The sequence below is a fragment of the Ursus arctos genome, unplaced genomic scaffold (assembly GCF_023065955.2).
Source record: "Ursus arctos isolate Adak ecotype North America unplaced genomic scaffold, UrsArc2.0 scaffold_31, whole genome shotgun sequence".
Classification (NCBI taxonomy): Eukaryota; Metazoa; Chordata; class Mammalia; order Carnivora; family Ursidae; genus Ursus; species Ursus arctos.
In genome coordinates this window covers 16,906,444-16,933,490 of record NW_026622997.1, presented here as the reverse complement: position 1 = coordinate 16,933,490, position 27,047 = coordinate 16,906,444, and the positions used below count along the sequence as shown (strand labels likewise).

The window sequence follows — 27,047 nt, the reverse complement described above, 5'->3', positions numbered from 1 at the left end:
CGCTCCAGTATTACTGACCCAGAAAGAGAAGGTTTGCTAGTTCCTTATGAAACAAACTACTTAGCTATGTGAGCCTCATGACCCTATTCTTTCCCTGGCAATAATACAAAAAAAAAAAAAAAATAGGAATCAATGTTAGCTAATATTCTATAAGTAATAGATATAACCTGGTTAGTGTCTATGAGATGACAAAATCATGTTGAAAGATAACCTTTTGGGGAACGCCAAAGGGGGGTAGCTTAGAAGTGAGCAATGATGTAAGTTCTTGAGGTTAGAACTGTCCATTTACATTCAACCCTGATGCGCCATGTTTCCAGAATCTGCTTTCTTCTCTCCATTACCATCATGCCTGTCTTTTTGGCCCTCCCAACCCAACCTAGACTGGATTTTTAGGTGTTTTTTTTTTTTTTTTAAGATTTATTTATTTATTTGAGGGTGGGGGCAGAGGGAAAGGGAGAGAAAGAACCTCAAGCAGATTCCATGCCCAGTATAGAGTCCGATGCAGGGCCCAATCTCACAATCCTGAGATCACAATCTGAGCCGAAATCAATCGCTGGACACCCAACCAACTGTGCCACACAGGCACTAGGGGTCTTAGCTTTAATGGTAAAGGAAGACATTGAAAAACCCTCTCATTTACATTGAATGTTACATCACCAAGTACATATTTATTGTGAATATACACTCATTAGTTGTAGTTAGGAAGAACATCTTTTGAGGGTCAGGAACTGATCCACTGGACAGATGAGAAAGTAGAGGCTCTAACAGGGAGGGAAACTGGACTTTGGACAAATGTTGGTTGATTTCAAGTCTAGTGTTTTTTATGCAGGTGAATTGTCTCTTGAGAGCCAACATAGAAAGGGAGCTTTAGGTAGGTACATCTTAATAATGAGTAAATAACCGGCAAGCAGTAGAAACGTCATCATTCATGTCTCAGGGGAATGAACAAAAGGGATTTAAGCAGTGGCTGGAGAAAGTTGCTTTGGGGAATTGGAACTTAGGCAGGTCCAGGCAGAAGAATATCAGGTGCGTGCTGTTGCAAAAGCAGCAGGTGTGTGGCAAGCAGAGGCCAGTTTATTCAGGGGAAGTCACAGCGGGGAAGCCACATCCTATTACGAAGATTCTTAATAGGGCTGTGGGGACCTGCCAGTTAGGGGAAATGCAAACTCATGGTTTATCTCAGTTTCAGTTCTGGGATTTCTGGTCAATAGGCAAACATTTGATCTCTTCCCAAAGACAACCAGGAAAAGAGGCTTCCTGAGATTTGACAAGAAAATCGATGCAGGAAAGTGGATTCTGGGAATGGGAACAATGTGACAGGGCTCAAGTAACTGGCATCTTATTTTGGCCTGGATAAGACCCTGGGAATAAAACACAAAAGATTTTATTAGTGTATATGTATGTGTGTGTGTGTGTGTGTGTGTGTGTGTGTATATATGTCAAGGTAAGCTGAGGCCCCAATTCAGCTACCTGGTACAACTCATCCACTTACATATGGTTTGTACCTTGAAGAGTCCTCGCCCTGCCATTCAGGAACTTTCTGGTTCAATCAGCTCACTGGTCACAAGGTGCCCTTCTGAGGGCTGGCAATGCACATAGGACAAGACAGTGATCCCGTGGTCAGATTCTGAACTGGAAAACTCTCAATCCTTTAACTAAGGTGAAAATGTCTAGAAGTTAAATAAATGTAAAGCAAAGTGCCTATATTTGGGGGTGCTCCATGGAATTTTTCCTACATAACCAGAAATCTTTACAACATGAGTTTTTCTCGGATGGCTCACATTCTAACAGAAGAAAGAAGGGGCATATATGCTATCTTTCAGCCTAAAGGTTTTCTTCCTATTCGCGATAGGACCTAGGAAGTGCCACGACGTGCAGTCACGATAAGACACTTGGCCGAGGGCGCCTGGGTGGTGCAATCCATTAAGCCACCGACTCTTGACTTTGACTCGGGTCATGGTCTCAGGGTCGTGGGATCGAGCCCCATGTCAGGCTCCACTCTGAGCCCAGAGTCTGCTTGAGATCCTCTCTCCCTCGCCCTCTGCCCCTCACGCTCACTCTCTCTCTCCAAAAATAAATAAATACATCTTTAAGAAAAAAGAAGACATTTGGCTAATGTGAGTTAACATCAGTTTGCTTTTATAAGAGAGACGGAGATGCAGAAGAGTTTTCATGGGATGGTCTCCGGCCTCTCTCGCACGACTTGTTTGCAGGAGTACCTTATACTATCACATCCACAGAACCTACTCTGAAAAATCGCAACCTGCCAATTCCAAAATTACCCATGTTGGCCCATCGAAAAGGCCGGTATTCACACCGTAAAATGTAGCTGATGCAGGAGAAGAAACCCAAGGCAACGTGGCCTGGACAAGCTTGACTGGGAGGCTGCGTGCCCGAGGACTCCCGACATGTAGCCCTGTTTGCTGAACATTCCCACTGGTAAACCGGGGGGGAAGGTGGCCAAGTTTATGTCACAGTGAATCCCCAGACATCTGTATGACCTGCACCCAGCCCCCAAAATGCAAGGAAGAGTAGGCGGAGCTATGAATATTGATGCACAAGTTGAATTATAAAGAAATTGTGTAGGCAGACTCAGTTCTACAAGGGAATTTCTGAAAAGTTAAAATAAGACGAAGGAACACTTTTATAAAGGCATATAAATAACGGCAAGGCTATCTCTCTCTCCCGGCTGTCTTTATCTTTGGTCTGCACCCGGTGTCTCTAGGAAACGGGAAAACGAATTTGTATAAGAATTAGGAGAGAGAGTCTCGAAACCACAGTTCTCATAGACAAGCAGTGGGCAGCTTGTAAGGACCTGCCCACTTTAACCTACTCGCCTCGCCACCACTGCACAGAGAAGTCATTCTGCTTGCGACTCACAAATGTGACCCCAAACTCACCACAATTCCCCCCAACTCTTCTATGCATTCGGCCCAATGCTTATGGGGTGCTCCTAAGGGAATACAAGGCACCATGTCCCGCGGCCCCAGCAGAGCTCGTTCCCTTGAAGCGTTTACGGTGTAAAACGGTAAGACAGAATAATAGCAACGCAAAGGCCTGTGAGCAGCATCATAAGAAAGACCAAACTAAGTGTTTCTAGAGTACGAAGCTTCTGGTTTAGAGGGTCAGCACGTGATCCTGGGCCAGGTCACACCCAGACCTGGACAGGCAGCCATGGAGAAGAGAGCAAAGGAATATTCTAAGCAAGGAGTGAAGTGTGAGTAAAAGCGGAGAGGTCACCAGGCGCAAAGCACGGCCCCCTCTGTGGGGCATGTGTGACGCACTCCTACGCAACCTGCCCGATGTGCCTGGGCCAGGGTTGGGGAAGGGTGAAGGGTGGAGGATTATGAATCCTCGTCTCAACTCCGTCACTTTAAGGCCACCGGGCGATGGGTGTCCAAGAGCAAAGGCAGTGAAAGAGGCAAAACATAAACCCTTTCAGTATTTGTCATCTGTTACACGCGTGTGTACACACACACACACACACAATGTGTGATTTGTTTATTCTGTAAGCTTTTTGAATCACCAGTGTTCCACACTGTTCAATGAGAACCTATGTTGAGGACTTGGACTTTTTGCACCTTCCTTCTGCTATGGCACAAAACCACCCTCTATAATTTGATCATGACATCATAATCATGTTAGCATTTTACCAGCAGTGAGGCTGAACATTTCTATGTATCGTGAAGAGAACTCTATCTTCTCTACTGTGGCTGATAAACCTGGCTGACTGCGGAAGTGAGTTCATTCCTATGCAGAAATAAAGGAACTATTCGGAGGGCACAGCCATCCTGGGAATGAGAAGCAAGTTTTGTGGTTTTTTTTTTTTTTAAGACTTATTTATTTGAGAGAGAGAGAGCATGTGCACAAGCAGGCGGAGGGGTAGAAAGAGAGAGGGAGAGAATCTCAAGCAGACTCCCGCTGAGCAGGGAGCCCCACAGGGGGCTGGATCCCACCAACCTGAGATCATGACCTGCGCTGAAATCAAGAGTCGGATGCTTCTGAGTTTCAGCAGTGTAAATGACAACTACATTGGAGTAAGTCAGGCAAAGTGAAGCTGACAGAAGCAGGACAGAGGACACAGAAATGTTTCTTTAAAAAAAACAGCAACACTCAGTGGTCTATGGTATGCTGCTCAAAGTAGAGACCAACTAGAGACAAGGCCCGGAAAAGACGGTTTCTGGCAAACGCCCCCATTCTCCTTAGTGGCATATGCTCATTCAACGTCTGTCCTTACGGAACGGCAAATGATTATGTCCTCTGTGTTAAGCGAATAACCACAGTGCAAACCCTCGCAGACCTTATATGACTGGGGGATTTTGGTGTTTTGCTTTTATCATTGTAAAGCCAAAAGCAACTTCACAACTTTTGGGGAGGCTGTGTGTGAAGCTAGTACATGTAGGCCTAAGGTAAAGGAATGAATCCTTGAGAGTGGGCCTTTCAAATCAGGGGTTTTCTTGTTTAAATGAACTTCTTGTTTTGAGAGGGAGAGAGAGGGGTAGGGGGACAGGGAGGGAGAGAGAGGGGAGGGGGAGGGGTAGAGGGAGAAGGTGAGGGCGAGGGAGAAGAAGGGACCAAACAGCCATGTGATCAGGTAGAAACAGCACTGGACACTTGAATCCGTAAGCAATCTGGCCCTCGAGGACAAAGGTGCGACACTTTCAAGGTCTTATTTTTTTTCCTTAAGTCAAATAACAGGGTCAATTTAGATGCTCTGGAAAGTCTGTTCTTTTTCTAAGATTCGAAGTCACATGTAAGTCAAATCTTATTTCATATTCACTCAAGGAGTTTCACTTTTTACCGGTTTGACGGTTTCCTAAAGGAGTTACACCTGTACTTGGCTTTATTAGACTCTTCAGTATGCCATTAGCATGCCACCTCTCAAAGGAAATGTAGAAGTCAGCAATCCCGCTCTCTTGTCCTGAAGTACAAAATGACTGAAGTTTAGAGCTCCTTGGCCAGCTGTCTCCTTCCCCTTCCATCACCTCCTTCCCCAGTGATTGATTGCTAAGCGTCTTCTATATTTCACAGATCTTGGCAAGTTGGGTTCTCAGAAATAAAGTTCAGAAGGGGGAAATGAACGTAATTATCCCATTCCTCCCACCCCACTTATTTCTAAGAGCATCTCTGAATGCCAAAGCCTTTCAAGGAGCAATGGATGATCATAGAACCAGTTGGCCCATCTTACACAGAGCACTGGCCATGTGTGAAAGACCCAAACACATCACCAAACTGAACCTTCTATACCAAGCAATTAAAGATGAACTCTTTGTGAGTTAAAATGTGACATTATGACATTTTAATGTCATTTCCCTGAAGGACAGGTCGTGAGAGAAAATTGCATTACAGACTTTGGCAGAGTGGTGTTTTAAGTGTTTCTACGTAAATAACTTAGATCATCTATAAGTTTACTAACATCCTGGTCAGGATTTCACTCTGGTCAGGAGTTTTGTAAACTCTTCCTCAACACTGAGCTACAAATTTATTTTCTTGTCTATACCCACCACGAAGGTAGCATGTATACGCCACTAAACACCTCAGACCAATGCCTTGTCGTTTCTGGAACCTTTGTGGCAAGTTTAAAAGAAACCAAAACATCAGACCCCCGCTCGCTCATTTCCTAATTGACCATTCATTTCCTGTCCTTCCCTGCCCCTCTCACACACATTCTGACAGACGTAGTCAGCTCCCCATCAGTATCCCACTGGCACTCACTTCCCTAATTAGAAGGCTTACAGGGAATACCTGCAACTCTGAACAGAGGGCTCCCCTTCCCCCACTGTAGGAGTAAAGGCACAGGAAGTGCTGGAGAGACAATGCCCCCCAAAGCAGCATTCAACCCATGGTAGAGAAGGAGTGTGTGAATAAGTAAATACCTAGTGTCTGCACCCCCAAACTGGAATAACGTGGGGGCGCGCTGCATACAGTGGTGACAGGCTTGATCATGTATTCTTGATGGCCTGCCTTCTCTCTTCCTGTCTTATCTCCCCAGACCGCTGCCAGTATTTCCCGAGTGTGCCTCCCAAATCAGCCGCTTACACAAGATTGTATCTATTCCTGAGTCAGCTTCTTGGAAACCCCAAACCAAGATCCAACACACAGTTCCCATAGCCACTAAATGTTCTGAGCTTACAAGATACTGGAGCTGAAAGGCACCTCACAGTCCTATCACTACACAACCCTGGCCGGCTTGAACTTCATGTGGAAACACAGGAGATCCAGATAGACTGACCCCCAGGTCATATAAGCAGTTCATGGCAGAGAGCAGGGTCCCTGGGTCCCCAGGATTCTACACTGTGAGACTCAATCTGGTTAATCACCTAGGACATTTTTTAGTGGAAACACTACTTTAAGCAGAGGTCAGCCATGGAGTTCAAACTAAAGAGTACAAAAATGTCCATATTAGTAGGCTGAGTGTAAGACAGTAAAAAATGAAGAGGGTGATCTATTCTATGAAGGTGACAGTGGTTACCAGAGAAAGGTATTATCGTCCTTCATCAAAAAGAGACAAGAATATACAGGAGAATTCTGCATAAGAGCTAAGGGAACATTCCATCCTCTCCAATTACCAAACTCCTACCATTTAATATTTTGAATGTATATTAAAAATACATACATATATATATACATATATATATACATATATATATATGTATATATGTATCTCTTACATAGATATCCTATCTATATATATAGATATCCTATGGATAGGATAAGGTCTCCCACCTTTGCAAGAACAACCCCTCAGAGCCCTGAACCCTTAAATAACAACAACCGAGTCTCTCTCCATATTGTGCTTTCAGTCAGCAGATTCAAGGCCACCTCATGGCCTCTGGGTTTGTTCTTCGTCTTTTGTTGTAATTGGGGGCCTTGACTTTGACAATTTACAGCTGTTGCTGTAGGAGGTAAACCTAGAGCAAAATAGACACCCTAGAACCTTTAAAAAAGAAGACAATGGCCTATTTAAACCGTGCTTTACGCAGCACACAGTTGCCTTAAGTGACATGGTGGAAGAGAAAGGATGCCTCAAAACAGTTTTTGAGCAATATAAATATTATTCCACATGTGTGGTTGTTCTCACGTGTCCTCACTTCCACGTTCCTTTGGTGCGGGATCTCTCTGAGGGCTTGACGTAGGAAAGCAAGCCTGCAATTTATCAGCTAGTGATAATACCTTCAAAGGAAAATAATATTCTTCATGGCACATCATCAAGTTTTTAACTTACTTTATTCCTCTAAAATTTCAAGAGGAGGACATTTTAAAATGGGAGACAAACGATAATATTATTTGATTCTAGTCTCGGTTTGGGTTATGAAGAAAGAGAAGCTTTTGAGTTTATGTTCAAGGTCAAAATATAGAAGACTGCAGTTATTCTGAGAATCCTTTCAAACACGGGTTTTTCTCCTTTCAAATCAGGGGTATGGTAGGTTGAATAATGGCCTCCCCCAAAGACGTCCACATCCCAGTCCCCCCACCTGTGAAGATGTCCCAGTACAGGGCAGAAGGGACCCTGCAGACGTGATGAAAGTAAGGCTCTTGAGATGAAGAGATTATCCTGGATTATTCAGATGGGCCCAGTGTAAATGACAAGGGTCCTTGTAAGAAGGAGACAAGAGGGTCAGGTCAAAGAAGAAGGAGATGTGATGACAAAAGCAGAGGTTGGAGTGATCCCGTTGCAAAGAAAGAACCGCAAGCCAAGGGATGCAGGTGGTTTCGAGAGGCAATGGATTCTCCCTTAAGCCTCTAGAAGGAGCCTTCTGCCCCCAGAAAGAACATATTTGTATTGCTTTAAGCCACTCAGTGTGTGGTGATTGGTTACGGCAGCCACGGGAAATTAATACAAGGGGCGTGTGTAAGGACTTCTGCTGGGCAATCTACCAAGCCGTCCTGCTCCGGGCTGTGCATGCTTATTCACCCAATCTCAGAAAAGCCGGCTGAGCAGAAAGACCAAGCCTTAGATCAATCAGACATCTCCTGAGCTCCAGTCCCGGCTCCGCCCCTTACTTTCCGTGTGCTTCTGGGAAGGTGCCTTCGCCTCCCTGAGCCGTACATGTCTCATAAGTAAAGCAGGGCTTGTCTATATTTCAGATCGAAGAGAACTGCATCTCCATTGGAGCAGCAATAAACCATCCAGATAGAGTAAAGGCACTAGTAGGCTGTGGTGGGATTTAAATGAGATCCTGCGTGTCAGGTGTCTATGCTGTGTGTGTTATACAGTAGTTGCTCAGCTGAGGTCAGTTCTCTTCCCCTCGGCTGGACCTTACACAGGAGGGGTTGTGCATGATCCCAGGGGGAGCTGTCCAAAATTCGGGTGCAGGAAGCTGTATCACCGATACCTTCTTGCCTTGATTGGGAGAGCATCAGAACTCCTTAGCAAGGGTTATAAAATGCCTTGTTATCCTGATGGCTCTATTGAGACATAATTTACACACCATCATGTTCACCCAATTTAAGTGTACCCATCAATGGACTTTAGTATATTTGCAGAGTTGTACAACCGTCACCACAGTCAAATTTTTGAACATTTCCAACATCCTAAAAAGAAGACAGGTGCCATCACTCCTAATTCTCACCCTAGCCCCTATGCAACCATGAATCAATGTTCTACCTCTATGGATCTGCCTTTTCTGGCCACTTCCTATAACCACACAATGCACGGGCTGTTTTCCTGGCGCGTATTTGCTTCTCCAGGCTCACACCTTACCTGACTCCCATCCCCCAACCTGCTACGACAGCACAACAGAATTATTTTCCGTTCTCTGAGTTTTCACAGTTTACACTTCCCTGCCTCTAGCCCTATCAATACACACGCCCCTCTGCCTGGAACAACCTCCATGCATCCTTCAAGGGCTCAAGGGAGACGCTGTGCTTTTCGGGAAGTCTTTGACAGGTGCAAACACTCCGTGCTTTCTTAGCTCCCTATTCTACAGCTCATCATGCTACATTATAACTGCCTGTTTGTCTGCATTCCCTGCGAGCCTTGAAAAAGTAGGACCTGTAATCTATCTTATTCATCACTGTATTCTTAGGATCTTGCGTGGTACTTGGTACTGTAGATATTTATCAATAGGATGGATTAAAAACGTCTCCAATTTGAACAAGTTCACCCTTCTTGTTCGCTAAATTTAGGGAAGCTAAACTAAGGCTGATATATCAGACCTTATCTGATCCATTTGTCACCTACATATTACTAATGGATATTTGGGGGTGTGTGTACGTAAATGTGTTCTATATCAAGAAATATATAGTACTATATAGCATTTAATTTTCCTACACTAATTTCTGGACAAAACACGGCTGAATGACTTCCGTGGCAGTATTCTACTTAATCTGGGGAATATTTCCACCTAGGGTAGGTCAGAAAGGCTCTTTCATTCCTAAATCTCTACTGAGTAAGGTTTTAACCTTTGTGCAGAAGGGATCTACTGAACTACAAAAAACCCACAAAAAAGTACAGTTAATTTTAAACCAACATTTTCTAACACAACCAAATAAGTAAATCCTAATTTAAAAAAGTCCTTCATTTCTATGGTCTTCTCATTGCTTCTTGTACTTCAGGGAGCATAACTTTGCTGTTTTATCCACAGGTTCAAGCATAGCACTGCCCAACAGAAATATGATGTGACCCACAAATGTAATTTAAAGTATTCTAGTAGCTGTATTTAAAAAATATAAAGAAATGGGTGAAATTAATTTTTAAAAAATATTTTTTTAAAGATTTTATTTATTTATTTGAGAGAGAGAGAGAGACAGCCAGCGAGAGAGGGAACACAAGCAGGGAAAGTAGGAGAGGAAGAAGCAGGCTCCTAGTGGAGGAGCCTGATGTGGGGCTCAAACCCAGAATGCTGGGATCACGCCCTGAGCTGAAGGCAGATGCCCAACCACTGCGCTACCCAGGCGCCCCTAAAAAATATTTTCTTTAACCCAAGGCGTATGTGTGTGTATGTGTGTGTATGTATAATATCAACGGTATTATTCAACGTGTAAACAATATAAAAATTATAAACGAGATGTTCTCCATTCTTTCTCTTTCTGCTAAGTCTTCAAAATTCAGTGTGTATTTAGCACATTGCAATTTGGAATAGGCGCATTTCAGGTGCCCATTGGCCACATGTGGTTGGTGGGCGCCATATTGGACAGGGCAGCCATAGAACATCCATCCCTGGAACTAACTCTTATCCCAACAGAAAGCACAAGAGAAGATTACTGGTTGGGCTGGAGCTCTCAATGCACATGTAAATCATCTCAGGGACATTTAAATGAAGTTGCCATCCCTATGTCCCACGTCTAGAGATCTTAATCGATCTGTGACAAATCCTGGAATCGGTATTTTGAAACCGGTCTGCTCCCAGGTTATTCAAATAAGAACTACCAGAAGAACTGGCCTAGGTTACTTATCTTTGTCTTATTATTGGCGTTCTTTATCAAATTTGGCACCATTTCTGTCTGGATAATTTGTTAGGTTTTTAAATTCCTATCTACTTGGGCTACATTTGGTGCTCCTGACTTCCCCAATGGACCTAACCTTTAGGCTCTGAGGATGACTTTCTAATTCTTAGTGCAATTCTTACCACTTTTCTTGCCTTAATTCTTGGTGTTGTTTCTGCCTGGTGTCTGCGCATCCTCTGTTATTATTTGTGTTCTTTTTAATTTTTATGGCAATTTTCTGTTCTCTTGGTTTGGCCCACTTCCTTACTGAAAACCTATCTACCTTAAGACATCTGATCAATCACCAAAAGCTGAAAACAACCACTAGCTATTAGAATTACAGGGCCTATCCCGGTGATTGCCAAGGATGGGAAATTAGGCAGTGTTCCTTCAGGTGGATTCCAAATGTGGTCCTCCCTTGCTTCAAGAAGAAATTTCACTATATAAGCAAACAGACACCCATGAGCTTACTGGCCATCACTACAAAATTCTACATCAGCTTCTTTTCTTTCTCAAAAAGGAGAAACTGGGTTTACCTGGAAGGGCCTCTGAAGGGAAGTGGGTTTTATTGGTCAGAGCTGCCAGTATTAAAGGGAACTGAAATTCAAATTGTACATTTTCAAATCATGACTTTTCAAGAATGTACAAGTTTAAAACTCCCCTCCTCACTCCTCCTCCTTAACCCCTACCTCCAAAACTCTAGTCTGAGTGGTAAGAGGAAACTCTAGTCTGAGTGGTGAGAGGCCCCATGACTCCAGAGATGAATATAGAGGGACCTGAAGTCCAAGGGGGACCATCAGCCCCCAGGGCATGCAGGGTGGTTCTACACTCTTTCCAGCCCCTTCACCCCATACAGGTACCTTCAGTAATCTGAGTGCCAGAGCCATGACTTTTCGCTTGCCCCAGGCTTCTAGGTGGTCTGTTGTAATTGTAGCTGAATGGGCCTGGCAGCTGAGGTCGTCAGAGTGGGACGGGGTTAGGTTGGGCAGTAAGTTTCTACCTGGAGCAGTAGGGGGATCTTATAAGCCATATGGTGGCCACACCCAAGACTGCGAGAAAGCCTGAAGGCTAAGGATTGACAAGAAGGCAGATAAAAGCAGATGTGTAAAGAGACCCAGAGAGGCATTTCAGGTGTTCCAGTGTTGGGTGAAGACAAAATCAGAGAAGAAACAAGCAAAATGGTTCCAAACGCATTTCCTCCAGCGCTGGCTGCTTTGGGCTGCTCCTCCTGGTATGCACAAGGATTAAATTAACTCCAAATATACAGGCAGCGCCCAATACTGTACTGCCCTGAAGAACAAGAAATGGCTCTTCATGACTGTCCCGGCCATGTCTGTTGTATTACCGATCATTCTACTGATCACCGCTACACCGTTCCAATTCCCGGAGATATAGTTAAGAAGGCACTTTTATAGTGAGGAGGGTTTGGGTCAGTTTAGATTCATGCCTACGAACTACCCATAGCATAAAATGGGAAATATTTATATGGCATCCAAAGTTTCAGTTTTTACAGCCTGTTGTAATACTACTAGCAAAAAAAAATGGGGGGTGGGTGGGGGGAGTAGGATAAAAAGGGCTTTTTGGTGGATCAAATTTAACTTCAAAAATATGCTGTTCATTTAAGTCTCCTTCGGGATTTAACATTTAAATAACTGGATACAGTTATTAGAGTCTGTATTCCTCTGCCAGAATAAATAGGAATATATTCTTTTCTATCTTGCCATAGTTTTATTATCAGAAATTAGGAGCGAGCTGAAGAAGCAACTGCAACCGTTGGCTAATTATTGTGAGAAAGAGAAGTTCCGCTTCAGCTCGACTGAAAGTGAAATAATTACATTAGGCAGGTATTCTCCAATATTTAGGTGCGCGATATTTAATTACCCCAACCTCAGATAGCACATTCAGCTAGTAACTCACCCAACAAGGTCCACCGGGGTGCAGTCATAAGCAGAATCAGATGTTCCACAGAAGTAATATTACATGTATTTTATGCCAGAGACAAATGGATTGTAACATCTGCTCTTCACATTTTTCAGGCAATTTTTTAATCTCGATTTTTTTTTTTTTTTTAGTGCAGGATTCTGAGTTCTCAACTAGGTGTCTAAGTACTTGAGCATATCAAGCATTTTTTAGTTGAGTGTCAATGTTGGTTGTACCCACAGTTATATCTGTAGCTCTCTTGGAAGAGTAAACAAGGGGAACCTCTGCAGGAGTGAGAATACGTGACGGGTCACTAAGTTTTCATAGCCGAATGTCAACTCGGTAGTCAACACATCTGGAATCTAAAGCATTTGCCTCTTTCCTTTATCAGCAACCTAGAAATAGGCACTTAAGACACTTGTTAGAGAAGTCGAGTGTGAATTCATTGCAATGGAATATTCACCAAAGACTCAGGCAACGCATCTGATTCGGAGAGAGGCAGCCCAGGACCGCGACCACTACTTTTCCAGGTCAGAGCTCCTCTGGGTGGGATGTACGTTACGATCACCTGGGGTGTTTTAAAAATACCCACCTCCATGTCCCACCCAGAATATTGGATTTAGAATCTTTTCAAGGTTTCCCAGGGCCATGAACCACTATTCTAGAACCTCACTTCTCCAAGTGCGGTTCATGATCCAGCAGCGTTAGCGTCACCTGGGAGTCTACTAGAAATGCACTACCTTAAGCCCCACTCCATCCATATCTGTTGAACCGAAATCTGCCAATTGGCAAGATTCCCAGGTGATTCTAATACATTTGGAAGTTTACCAACCACTCTTTTAAAATAGAAGGTTCTATAAGCTCTTTGTATTGTCAGATATCAAAAAGCAGCATTCCCACGGAACTCTCTGGTGAAATACCCTCACTGAGCTCCAGTTTCACGGTTTGCCTGAGGATCGTACGGCCCATGAGGGTCAATCATACGGCTCTCATCAAGGACATTTTCCTATTACATAGCCAATATTCCTTACACAAGAATCCATGCAATAAAAGTCTTCTAACATTTTAATGACAGAGAAAGTTCCTGTCACCCGATGAATGTAGTTGCTAACTTTTATATAATTTTAAAGTCTACAGTCTAATTCATGAAGGTCTCTAAAGATGATAAGCGTTTTATATACATCGGCTTGGCGGTACTATTTTATCACCTAGATCTCTGTGGAGGCCATATTTACACAATCATTCCAAGAATTACATAAACTACTTCATTTCTTTGGCCATGAATAATGGTCCACAGGAATTTCGAGACGGCATCCTTGCGAAATCACTGAAACATATCCCCAACTAACCATTAGTGGATACACCTAGAATGGTTCTTATACCTGCCACTCAACTGCAGGCTAGTGGTAAGAACTGGGAAGATTGTAGAATACTGGTTTTCCAGGTGGGGTCCTGACACCAGCGGATAGGTGCACCTGGAGGGCTTGTTAGACATACAAGTCCTCAGGTCACACCCAGGCCTATTGAATAGGAAACTCGAGGCATGGGGCCTCCATGATTCTGGTGTACATGGAGTTTGAGAAACACTGGACACAGATGTGAGTTGGGCTCAGAGAATTTTCATTTCCAACAATTTCCCAGGTGAAGCTGGTGGGGGAACTTACTTTAAAACCCCTCAATGAAGAACAATGAGAGAGAAAGCGACATAAACATTACTTGATGTAGAAGCAATTTTAGAAGGCTTCAATTCTGACCATTTGAGCTCATTTAATGAAAAAAAACCTCAAAAATAAAGAGAAAAAAAATGATTTTTTCTATTCCTGAAGTCAATGGCTCCTCCGAAGCTACTGTTTTCTAAACTCAATGATGAAATTCTACCTTAGGTTTTTAAGGGCTACAATACTAGTAAGATTTCAGTAGAGAAGTTATCTCCTGAATTTTCACTTAGCAAATGGAATGTAGAGAAAGGGTGTGAAAATCCAAGAATGGGAACGAGTTTGAGCGGAAATCACAGAAGCCAGTGGTCCCCTACCCTTGGGTTGTTTTCCCTGAGGGATTTCTGTCATTCTAGTGAGTGGAGACAGACACACAGCACAGATTCCCCCAAAGGCATTATAAGGTTGGCTCTGCCAGATTTGGAAATCTCCGTTTCCAGGGCTCTGCCCCCACAACCAAATCCAGAACCTCTGCCCAGGCATCTGTTAGCTCTTGGCAAAACAGTGCTTCCTGTTTTCAAGACAATGTTTTAAAACGGCTCATAAAAGGTTTCTTGGACATAACTAGTCCTTGCAAAGCAGTATTTTGATGATTAAACTATAAATGAATCAGAAACACATGGAGTGAATTTCCCTCGGGCTTGGCAAAACACACTTTGGACTTGATTCCGTCCAGAATATTTGAAAGATGGTTTCGGGGGTTTGTTGAATCAAACCAACATGGCTTCACTTTTCCCAGTTCCTTTTTACGCTGTAGCAGTTTCAGAAGAGGACAAAGATTCCTCTGGCTTTGCCTTAGCCTTTGTTCCTACCTTACCAGATCTCTCTACAAATGCAGACTTGATTCACCTAGGAGTTACTTGCAGCTGAATGAGGACACGGCAGAATTGTAACTCTCTCTTTTGACTTCAGAATAGTTCAAGAGGTTTCTTTTTAATTTATAAAGGAACGGTTTCATACTTGGGTTATTTCAAAGAATAGACAGTCCCTTGTAGGTGAACTCTTTTCTGCTTGCCTGCAGAGATTCAAGCTAACTATTCTTGCAACCACCGGCATTTGAACTCTGTGGGCAGAGGTGTTTTGATGAAATGCCACAGCTCTGGAGAGCCCCTTCTGTGGTTAGAAAGAATGCTCACCTTCTGGACATCTTGGAGGCACTTTGCAGAAAGAAGGAGGGAGCCCAAGATTCTGATGGGAATTTTTTCCCCTATTATATATTGCTAACATGTTTCTGAATATAATAAACAGTTCTGGCACTTTTTAGATGAGACCCCCCTCTGTATTTGGAAACTATTCCTTCCTCGGGCACAGTACTACTGGGAATCCTGCGGAAATAACGCTTGATACCCATGTGTCGGGGGAATATTTAATTTCTTAATATCTCCAGGACATAGACAAATAAGTCTCAGGGATATGGATTTGGGAAACTTAGAGACTTCATATCTTTTAAAAAGTTCAAAGATAATTGATATCTGAGATGAAACGCAAAACAGGGACTGTGTCTTTTTATGTCAGGTTATCCAAATCTAACACACAAATAGCATAATCATGTTTTCCTCTATTAATGAGCACATCTGCCAATAAACCATAAGCCTATTAATGTGAAATGCAGAGTGATTAGGAGAATAATTGTTGCTAAGTAACACGTATTACATTCTTAGAAACCTTGAAATCTTCAAACTTTTTTATGAAACAGCACAAACTAATACAACGTAACATGTTTAATTCCAGCAACTGTTAATTTTTTTTTTTTTTTTTTTTTGGGAGCAAGAGAGAGAGAGCACACATTGAGGGTGGGGAGGGGCAGAGGGACAGGGAGAGAGAGAATCTTTTTTTTTTTTAAGATTTTATTTATTTATTTGTCAGAGAGAGAGAGAGCACAAGCAGGGGGAGAAGCAGGCTCCCTGCTGAGCAAGGAGCCTGATGTGGGAGTTGATCCCAGGACCCCAGGATCATGACCCAAACCGAAGGCAGACACTTAACCGACTGAGCCACTCAGGTGTCCCAGAGAGAGAATTAAGAGCAGGTTCCACGTCCAGCACAGAGCCCGATGTGGGGCTCAAGCTCACGACCCTGAGATCAGGACCTGAGCCAAAATCAAGAGTCAGATGCTTAACTGAGCCACCCAGGCATCCCAGCTATTAAATAATTTTAGTTATACCTTTGTAACATCAAGAAAGAAAAGAGGAAGAAAGAGAAAAACCTTAAAGCTAAGAGAGAAAACAACATTCCTGTGGGACAGAAGAATTTGAACAAAAACACAAAGGTAGGAAAACATCTGGTAAAAAGAGAAAATATTGGAAAAAATACAATTAAAAACAAGAAACTAGAGAACAAGATAGGGTATCTCTAACATTAAGGCGTCTCTTCCTCCAAGATCTCAAACTGCAACAGTTCTCTCTGTTATTACAACCTCCAGGGTCACTCAGTCTGGGTTTGAACTTCCTGTTTTTTGTATAAGCAAGGTGCCCATAAACAAGTTACTTTATTTCTTTGAGCCTCACTCTCCTCATCTGTAAAATGGGCATCGTAGTCACTGTCTCGGGGCTGTTGTAGATTCAATGAGATTGCTCGGGTAGAGCCTCTCAACAGCACCTGGAATGTATGAGAACTCAGAAGATAACAACTGGCATTCCTGTTCTCAAACCCCAGGCCTTAAGCCCTGCTGAAGCTGCTGCTTACCCTTCCTGCAACCTTCTGCCCAACAGTCTGCCACCTTCTCCTGACTTCAGAGACCTCCTGGAGCCCTACTCCTCTTTGCCTTCCATGTGCAGTCAGTGGCCAAGTCCTGTTGATTATACTTCCTAAACCTCTTGCAGTTTACCTCCTTTCCTCCATTCTTCATTTTCATCCCTGTCACCTGATCCAGACCCTTATGTCATTACAAATATATGTCATTACACGATGACATGCCAGTCTGGCAGACTGGGTTTACGCCTGCTGTTTGGCTTCAGGCAAGGTCCTTATCTCTCCTAGCCTTAGCTTACTCCTCTGTGGAAAGGACAGTACCATAGCATTCTCGATATTCAAGTAGCCCTCTTCAATAAAGTCACTGTGAACACTGAATTAGTGAACACAGAACCATTGCTCCTCAGGGAAATATAAGCTAAGGTTCCCATGAGCCTCTGGTCACAATGTTTCCACCGACTGATCAATTTGTACCTTGTCTTATGTGTGTTTCTCTTTAAAGACATCTTATTTAGTATATATTATTGATTCATTAACCTTGAAGTTGGCCAACAGCACTCTAACTCATTCCTGAACGAAGCTTATCCAACACACATATTTTCTCCGTAAGTATTCCATGGCCTTCTTGTACTCAGGAACACAAGAGAACACTTCAGCACTACACTTGGGGAACATTTTAAACAGCAAAGTCACCAACAAAGACCCCCCCCCCAAATGTGGAAAACATTAGACTAAATAGACCATGAAAACAACACTTGTTTACGTCTGAGAGCTGAAACAAAATGGCAGAACATCACCTTCTTCGATTTCAGTTGGGAATGTATGTGCAGCGCAAATTTTTTTGCTTCTCTGCGCATGTCCATGAACAACTGTGAAAGCATCATGAGTATTGATTTTGGGGCTACAAATAACTTTTAGCGAATAAGTGAATTTGCAAATACAGAACCCATGAATAACAAGGATCAAGTCTATTTGGACCTATCTCCCAGCTCTGCTGGGCACGTTAAAAGTGATCATCTAAAGGAAACGCTCAACAACTACAAGGCACTCAGCAAGTGAGAACAAGTTGTTGTCATTATCACTATTATTAACCGCTGTTTGGTTCTCCACTCCTGCAGTAACATTGTAACCGATGGTCACACTCACCATCTCTCCCCATTCACCCCACCCTATGCATACTTTTAAGCTCCCAACATGTCCTGTCCTTCTCTGCTTGATAGTCAAGTTCTTCCCAATGTATGTACAGCTGGCTGCTTTCTTTCCACCTGCTCCTCCCACAAAACTGGCCTGCTCACTGTGTCATGAACGATTTTGCTTCATGCTCACTCCCCGCTCCCCCTCCACACTGAAATACACCTATTCATCCCGGAGACATTTGTTAAAAACATTCCTAAAGCCCTCTCTAGCTGGAATTAATATCTCCTGTTTTTCAACTTCAATAACCGTTTTTTTTCTGTTCTCATGAAGCTGTCATTTTCTGTATCTCCACAAAACTTTTATGTACATGTTTTTTTCTCTAGATACGGTAGATCTGATTCATCTTTTCTTCCCCGCAAAACTCTTTGCACAACACTTTGTTCTTAGTTCAGTAGACAGTAAGTGCTTACTGATTAAATACAATAACAATAACAATAATTTAAAAAACCCACCAAGGTAGTGATTTTTTTTTTTTTTGCTTTATCAAAAACAAAAAAAACAAAAACAAAAAAAACCCAAACCCACATTTTTACTTGGAAAGTTCTATATGGGAACGAACCAACTTAAATAAGAGTTCCTAATTTATGTTCCTAATTTATCTGAAAGCCAAAGAGAACCAGTATTAGTTTTTCTTGGAGTCTGATGGCTTGTTCCTGAGTGTGTGTTCTTAAACATTTTCAGGCTCCAGGTCCTTTTTCGGGCAAGTCATGAACCTTCAAATCAGTGCTAAGCAATCCAGGCTCTGACATATTCTAAATTGCATCACAGTTTCAACATTCTCTTTCTAATAACCCAGACAAGAGCACCTGACACTTGGAGAGAACATTGCATCCAAACAGCTTGAAGTTTGGGCAAACTAATTTAGCTAACACATTCCTGCCCCTGCCTTTGAAATGGATCCTGGTAGAAGGGGAAAACTCTCCCCTAAGAATGGAGTGTGTTCTTTGTGCTGAGACAGCAAGAGGAGCTGGCTCAGAAGGTATGTTCATGATGCTTGGGGAACCAGTTCTTTCCCCTTGGGCATGGAGGCATAGCCTTTTTTTTTTTTTAACGATTATATTTATTTATTTGACAGAGAAAGAGAAGAAAGAGAGAGGGCACAAGCAGGCCAGGCCGAGCAGCAAGCAGAGGGAGAAGCAGGCTCCCTGCTGAGCTGGGAGCCCAATGTGGGGCTCAAACCCAGGACCCTGGGACCATCGCCTGAGTCGAAGGCAGACACCTAACCGGCTGAGCCACCTAGGCGCCCGTGAGGCATATCTTGTTTTTAATGCAAAGGGACAGGACAGAGTGTTTTACAAGTTACTAAGTTACTTCTTTCTTCCTTCTAATATAAATTTTCACTACCACCAGTTGTTTTAAAAAGAAAATCAAGGTATGCCTTGCTTGCACGGTCTCCTCATGCTTCCTGTTTGGATCTGGCTGGGATGTGTCCTACCAGAGTGTGCAAATGGTCTCCTAAAGGTGCAGCTGTGAGTGGTCAGGGGCCACAGAAAGGCAGTGAGCGTGCTCATTCTTATCTACAAACACCTGCGAACCACCTGCTTCCCCTTTCGAGCCTTTTCATGCTGTGAATGGAGAATAGGCATTAGTTCCTCAGTGCTTCTCACATTTGTGGGGACCCCTAGGCCATGAGCTGGATCCCGTATCTCTTTCTCTGAAATCAAAGATCTGACATTCAAGAAGAAAATGATGTGCGAGTATCACTTACAAAACACCTTCCTCTCTACTCACAAGTTCTGTTTCAGGATTGAATAAATGTATGTGTGTGTGTGCGCGTGTGTGCGTGCATATACATGCACACGTGTGTGTATTTCAGGCAACCGTGTCACTGAATATCACTGTTCACACTGCTGTGAACCGACGGAAGAAATGGGGAATAGCGTGCATGATTACACTGAACATGGCAGGACCCCAGATGGTAGGATTCATCTTCGACTTCCTTCAAGAGACAGAATATTAAAAGGAAGTGGGAAATGAGCCAGTGAAATGCCACAATCCTTTTGACTTCAAAGGAACATCTAATTCCAAACAATGTGAAATCCATCCTCCAAGAACAGCTGTCACGGCGGAGATGCAACCATGCCTGGGACTAGTCAGCTAGTTCTTTGACAGAACACCTGGGAGGAAGGCAGAAAACAAGCTCCTCCCTTCTCCTCTTAGCAGAAATACACCAGCAAGTCAAGCTCCTCTTGACTCTTGGGCCAGATCTGCCAGACTACTTTCCGTGATGTCTCTCCATGGCGATCTGGAGATTTCACTGTGCCTTTATGGAGATACCATTTTCCTTTAGGGACCTGATAAATTTCTAAAACAAGAACATACCTTTTAATGAGCTTTCTTAAGCCTTTGGCTCAGGTCATGATCTCAGGGTCCTGGGATCAAGCCCCACATTGGGCTCTCTGCTCAGCGGGGAGTCTGCTTCTCCCTTTCACTCTCCTTCTGTGTTCTCTCTCTTTCTCTTAATAAATAAAAATCTATTAAAAAAAGACAAAGAAGAGGAAGAGACCCCAGGGATGTGCATACACAGAGGATAAGCACACACACACGTGAGGACATAGAGAGAAGGCAGCCATCTTCAAGCCAAGGAGAGAGGGCTCAGGAGAAACCAACTCTGCCAACGCCATGATCTTGGACTTCCAGCCTCCAGAGCTATTAGAAAATAAGTTTCTGCTGTTTAGGCCACTTAGTCTAAGGTATTGTGTCATGGCCGCCCCAGCAAACTAACACAGTAGTTATTGGTTATCTATCAGCTAAGAGTATCCAAAGTGATTTTCTTCTGTATTACTAAAAAGAAAATCCTGTGGGTTTTTTAAAGATTTATTTATTATTTTAGAGAATGCAAGAGTACACATGCATGCAGGGAAGAGGCAGAGGAAGAGGGAGAATCTTAAGCTGACTCCCCACTGAGTGTGGAGCCTGACTCAGGGGCTCTATCTCACAACCCTGAGATCATGACCTGAGTTGAAATCAGGAGTCGGATGCTTAACCAACTGAGCCCCCCAGGCGCCCCGAAAATCCTATTTTTTAGTAATACACACATTCCTTCTTTTTTGGTCAATTTTTTAAAATCCTAAATAGTTTTTAAAACCTATGGACAGGCCTAGCTAACGTTCACGTTTTCAACAGTGTTGAGGGAATACTCTAAGGTTCTCATCAATCTTCCCAGTTTTGACACAGTCTCTCATTTGTGTCTCTCAGTAACACCTGGAGTGGGGTAGGGATTATTGTTACCATTTTATCAGTGAGGAATGATGGACTCAGGCTACAGGGCTCTATCTGTGGTTTCTCCCACATTCTGCTCCTTTTTCTTTTTCCTGAGCTTTATCATATTTCCAACTTTGGGTGTTTTTACATTTCAAAATTTGTTTCTTTATTTTTGAATCCTGTGTCTTACTTATCTGTGATTCTACTGGGTTTTGTTTCTGTCTCTCTTCATTTTAGACTTTTGTGCTGTCTTTGGTGCATTTCTTAAAAGAAGACACTCTTACACCATTCTTCACTCTACCATTGTGTGTGTCTCGGGGGTGTGTGTGTGATTTTTATTAGTTTTTTTGAGAAGCCCAGGCTATTCCTGGACTATCTTTTATGAACTCCCTCTCTCAGCACCATCCTGTAACTGTGAATGCTGAGTTCTACAGGGAGCAAAAAACCCACGGAATGCAAAACTGGCCTTTTGACATCTGTATCCTTTAGATTCATTATATGGCTATTGTTGGACTTGATAACATACAATTGGGAGTTTGCTTGATGGGAGGCATTAAATCCCCACGTTAGGAGACTGCAAGAGAAAATAGAAGCAGAGCCCATAAGGGGCTACACAAGGGTAGCAGATTTTGTGCTGTCCCCATTGGAGGCCTGGAGTCCTGGTCATAATCACCCATCTGCATGAGCTGGCCACATGGGTAGACAGCTGTAGGGCATCTGAGGCCAGCAACTCAGGAGAAAAAAACCCAGCAGAGCCACCACTAATAGCAGGCTGAAGCAGGGAAACTGAGTCTGCCGCACCAAACTCCATCGACAGGAAGGTGTTTGAGGCTCTCTAGAGACAACAGCTTCTTGGCTTTGTTGCCCCCACTTCCACCCCTCCGCCCCTGGTGTGGTCCCCACGGAGACCATCAGGAGCAGTGTGATCTAGGGGGTAGGGCACAGCAAATCTAGAGACAAGTACCCCCCTCCCCGCCACTAAGGTCCTATGTGGCTTAAACCAGTTCAATAGACTCTTCTATGCAAAACATGGGGTGATGATGCCTCATCACTCAGAGGAAGAGATACGCTAATAACTTCATTCCAGAACATTTTGAGGATCCCGAACATTGTTCTAAAGTTGCACAACATTATTCCTTAAGCTCTGGGATATTAAAAGGAAAAAATGGCCCCATTTTTCAACTATTTTGTGGTCACTAAATAGCACAAATCATAACAATAATAACAGCAGGTACTGTTTATTAGGTGTTACTTATGCCAGTATTGTATTATGTGCTGTTTCACTTATATATCATTTTATTCACTTCCCAGACAACCGATGATGACGATTCAATTTTACAGATGAAGAAACAGGCTGAGAAAGGTCAAGAAGGCTGCCCAACCTCACTGACTGAATAGATGGGAGAACAGGAAGGCAAACCCAAGTCGGCCTGAACACAAAAGACCTATGCTTTTAAACAAAGTATCCACGTTTCTGCAAGGACTGCATTTTCAAAAGCCTTCCTATCTCGCATCTTCTGACCAGCTGTCCCGTGAACTATTGAACCGTCCCAGACATGTACCCCCAAATTTGGTACCTTCGTATCCAAACTGCATTTCCCAGACTGTGCCTCACCCTGAAAGTAACAAAAACAACTCCTTTGTAAAACCGCGAGTCCTGTTTCTTGGGGTGGGAGATGTGGGCACCATGATTTAGGCAGATTACCAAACCTGAGTGAACTGGAATGCAAGGTAATGCACTCAAAAGTAAATCGAGTCAGAGCATCACGTGGTCTTCAGTGATCTGAAAGGCCCTGATGGATCTTGTGGTGTCCAGAGGTCAATCCTTACCTACCTCAGTCCTCATGATATTATTGAAGCACAGAAATGCAGGTTTTCCACCAGTTTCAAATGCTGGAAATCTGGATTAAAAGGAACTCACTGTGCTGACATGAATTCTGGAAGCAGTGCTTTCTCGGGGGGCTGCCATGGCCTGCGGGGGGTAGGGGGGCTCCATGAGCTGTTCTCTTGTGAATATTTATAATAGTATACTATCTGTATTCCAAACATGGGCTTAATTAGAAACCTCACTATGTTATGCATTTTCTCTGTTGTCATCATTGAGTCCTGCTCATTGAGCATGGGAAGAGGTGAGGGTGATAGGGCGAAAGTAGAGAGATGACTCTAGAAAATTCATGATCAACAAGATCCTTTCTGTTCCACATGGGGTCCACGGGCTCAAGGATTTAAGAACCCCGATTCGAGATCATTTTTATTGTGAAATCCAAACATCCTCTCACAGCGATCACTATACACTCTAAAGAGTTGTTTATATTAGACACAGTCGGCTCATATAATTTGCTGAAAACTGGAAGTAAGGTGGGGAAGGGGTGAAGGGTAGCAAAAAACTTGAATATCCCTTCTTAGACCTACTCTTTCATAGCACGTTTTCTTTTGGGCTCTAACATCACCATGTTTTGTTTAGAGCACCTCAGTGTGGCCAAAAAAGAATAGCAATTAGAAAGGAACTCTTGGAAACTCAAGCCTTGCTTATTTCCCGAGGTCTCTAGAAGTCAGTGAGAAAAAATTCATTTAGCTTTCTTGTTTATGCCCAGTGAGCTGTTATCAGTTGCCATATTGATTTTTATCATCATGCCTAAAACCTCAAGATGCCACAGCCCACGATGGGGATCTCACCAAACCTGTATTTATCCTTCTATTTCCCGATCATCTTTCTCTTTCGTCATCCACAACTTCTCCCTGAGCCCGTCTCCCCGCGCCCCCCCCCCCAATAACCACTGCTGACCTGATTTTTCCTTTCCTGTCTCTTTAAGTCAGAAACTTCCTGAGGTTCCCAAGTGCTGCCTGCCTGCCTGCCTCAGCCTGAGTCCAGGGCAAGCCTCCACTGCAGTGAGATTTGCAAGTGAATCCCGATCTGAAAAACATCGCTAGCCAGTTTCCCATCAATGTCCTCTGACTTCAGGCATCCGCATCCCGTATGTACATCAGTGGGTTCCAAGACATCCTATGAACCGGGTCCGGAGATTGAAAAACCAAATCAGTCCATACTGGCAGCTCCAAAAGGCGAAAATTCCCGAAACCCAACCACACATAAAACTAATACAAAATCCAACTAACAAATACATGAAAAGCAATCAAATTATTTAAAACTCAAACGCCTACCTTACAGATTTCCCAAGACTCCTTGCTCACGCAAGTATCCTCCCCTCTGGGTCTGTTTTCTGGCTTTCTAATAGCTGTGCTTTCTTAGACTGAGAGAGTCTCAAGTGTCGAGCTCTGAAATACACATGCTCCACACACCCAAGCAGCCCTTCGGTGCCAGGCAGCCCCTTCGCCTTCCTTCCCGGCCCCGGGCCAGCCCGTGCCAAGTCCCTGACTGCTGACCAACTCCTCCATAGGGTGGAATGGGGGAGGGAAGGAAGCCCACAGGAGTTGGGGATGATTCCACTTACCAAGGACTGGCTGGCCACCCATCCAGGCGGGAAGGATCCACCTTTCCCCCTTTGCTAACCTTAAAACCCCTCCGCAGATAGCTTCTCTGGCCTCATTCAGATCCCAGAACAAGTTGGCGGATTCCTCCTGCCACTCCCTGCTCGCACAAAGACCCCTTCCAGGTGGCAGCCCCCGGGGGCAGGCGGGACACGGATGCCTCTTACCTTCACAAAGTCCCAGTTCTTAAAAGCCTGGCTGGAGTCTCCAAGGAGTCATGCGTTTTCCTTGACATTGGAGGCAACCAATTCCAGAAGCAGGGAACATTTCGAAATGAAACAGAAAGTAACCCGGTGATCCAACCAGACCCCCGACCTGCACTTGGCCCTCAGCAGCAGTCTCTGCGAGGGCGTCTCCGGACCCAGCCAAACCCGCCCAGCTGTTTCAGCTTGGAGAGAATTCAGAGAAAACTGCAGCTTGGAAGTCTGGAACTCACGGCCTGGGCTTTTTATTTTATTTTATTGTTTTATTTTTGAAGTATTTGTTGAGCTTTTTAACATGCAGTTTGTCTCCTTCTGCAGGGAATTACTCAGTGAGACTGTCACCTGACTCATAGCAGCTCCATTATATAATCCAAACTGTGCCTTTTGAGTTCTGATCAGAAAACCACACTCCGCTCCTGTCCCCCTACCTGCCTCCCCCCCTCCCCCTGGAGTGAAGGGGGAGACAGAGAGGGAGCTTTTGCAAACACCACTGACAAGTAACATTTTCTGAAATTTCGGTGGGGGGCGGGGCATGCTACAGTTTTTGAAGTGCATTTTTATTTCCTTTTGGTTTGATTCTTCTTGGGTAGAGGACCTCCTAAATGCCAGTGCTGAGGTAGCAGAGATTTCTGAACATGTAACATCTCCAGATGTAACTGTAGCACTTTCCTTGATTTTCCTTTAGGGTGGCTGTAGATGTGATACAGTATTGAATGTGTTTTCAGATGATAGAGTGCAGAGATTTATCGCACCTGTGTAAACTGAGCTCTGAAACCTGGAGTGTTTACTACTTTTGCCACATATCTAAGTTCCCTGAAATGCCAAAGGGGTAAATTGGGTTGAGGGGCTCTTTAGCCAATCCCCCTTCCCCCACCTGACCTTGATCATCATAAACCCTCCCCCAGCCTCCTCAAACAAGCATAACAACCAACTGAAAGCCACAAGCTTGTTATGCAAATACCTCTTAAGGGCCAATTCCTCCAGCCCCCACTTTCCACCAAATTGAAATCCTTAAGGCCAATCTCTGGATATTTGGAAGCCAGCACTGTCTTGGGTGAAAGTGGTAAGAATCATCTCAGTCTATCCCAACTTCCTTCTCTTAGCATCCCTGTCATCTCTGAGATATTTATTGAGGGGCAAATATGTTAAAACATAGAACTGTCCCGTGAATGAGAGGCTCTTTGGGAAACTCCGATGGCATAAATGAGTATAACACTTAAAGCATCATGAAACAGGATGATCAACATAAAAAACTCAGACCTGTATGCACTGTCCATATCAAAGCCAGGCTGACCTGTATGTGGAGGGGGCCCTGGGCTCCCAGTCTTCTCCCAGCCAGTGGAGCCTTGTTGCTGAATGTGTTAAGTACCTAAAAAGGACTGTTAAAGTCCATGGGAACAAATATTAACATTGATCACCCTTTTTTGGTTTGTCCCAGTCTGACCTCTCTTCTCCCTTCTGCACCCCCACCCACATCCACGGAAGGAAAGTATCTTGCCCTTTCTGCCTGCCTCCAGCTTTGGACAGAATATTGGATACCATTACTATATTAAACTGTGGGCCGGGATCATTGTTATCCTTATACAGACGCAAGGAAGCCAGTGACACAGGCAGGAATTACAAGTCAGTTTTCCTACTCTCAGCGCTCAGTTTTGCAAAGACCCAGACATTCATGAAGAAAATATAAATGTGTAAACCTGAATGACAGATTGATGTCTGTTTATTTCACACTCCTCTACGTATAGTAAATATAGTATGTTGCCACAGTTGCTATGGTAACTACTTCTGCCTTAATGAAAATAAGGACACATAGTAAGATAATAGAAAACATCAGGTGGTGAGACCCTCCCCAGTAATGGGAAGAAAAGCAATAATATAAAATATACCCCTGGTCCGTATATAGTCATTAAATATTGATGCCACAAAAATTGAATTTCCTAGACCAGCGCCATTCAATAGAAATATAATGTAAGCCACATACATAATTTAAAATTTTCTATTTTTTGCATTAAAAAATAGTGAAATTAATTTTGGTAATATATTTTATTTAATCCAATATATCCAAAATATTATTTTAACAGGTAATCAATATAAAATTATTCACAAATTATTTTGTATTCTTTTCTTCATACTAAATCTCTGAAACCTGATATGAATTCTATGTATTGTATACCTACAACACATCTCAATTAGGAGTAGCCAT

At 43.4% G+C, this 27,047-nt stretch overlaps 1 protein-coding gene across 2 annotated transcripts in view; it reads right to left on the bottom strand.

Annotated features, from left to right (window-relative positions):
* PHACTR1 (phosphatase and actin regulator 1) overlaps positions 1-27,047 on the bottom strand; it is a 527,166-nt gene that overhangs the window by 262,126 nt on the left and 237,993 nt on the right. Inside the window, exon 1 of one of the 2 annotated variants that reach the window (XM_057304930.1) lies at positions 12,346-25,154. The exons of the other annotated variant lie outside the window; for it this stretch is intronic. Within the exon in view, the coding sequence (XP_057160913.1) occupies positions 12,346-12,373 (28 nt within the window). The 5' untranslated portion in view covers positions 12,374-25,154. Of the gene's footprint in view, positions 1-12,345; positions 25,155-27,047 lie in introns of those variants that run through there. 2 annotated transcript variants of the gene reach the window in all.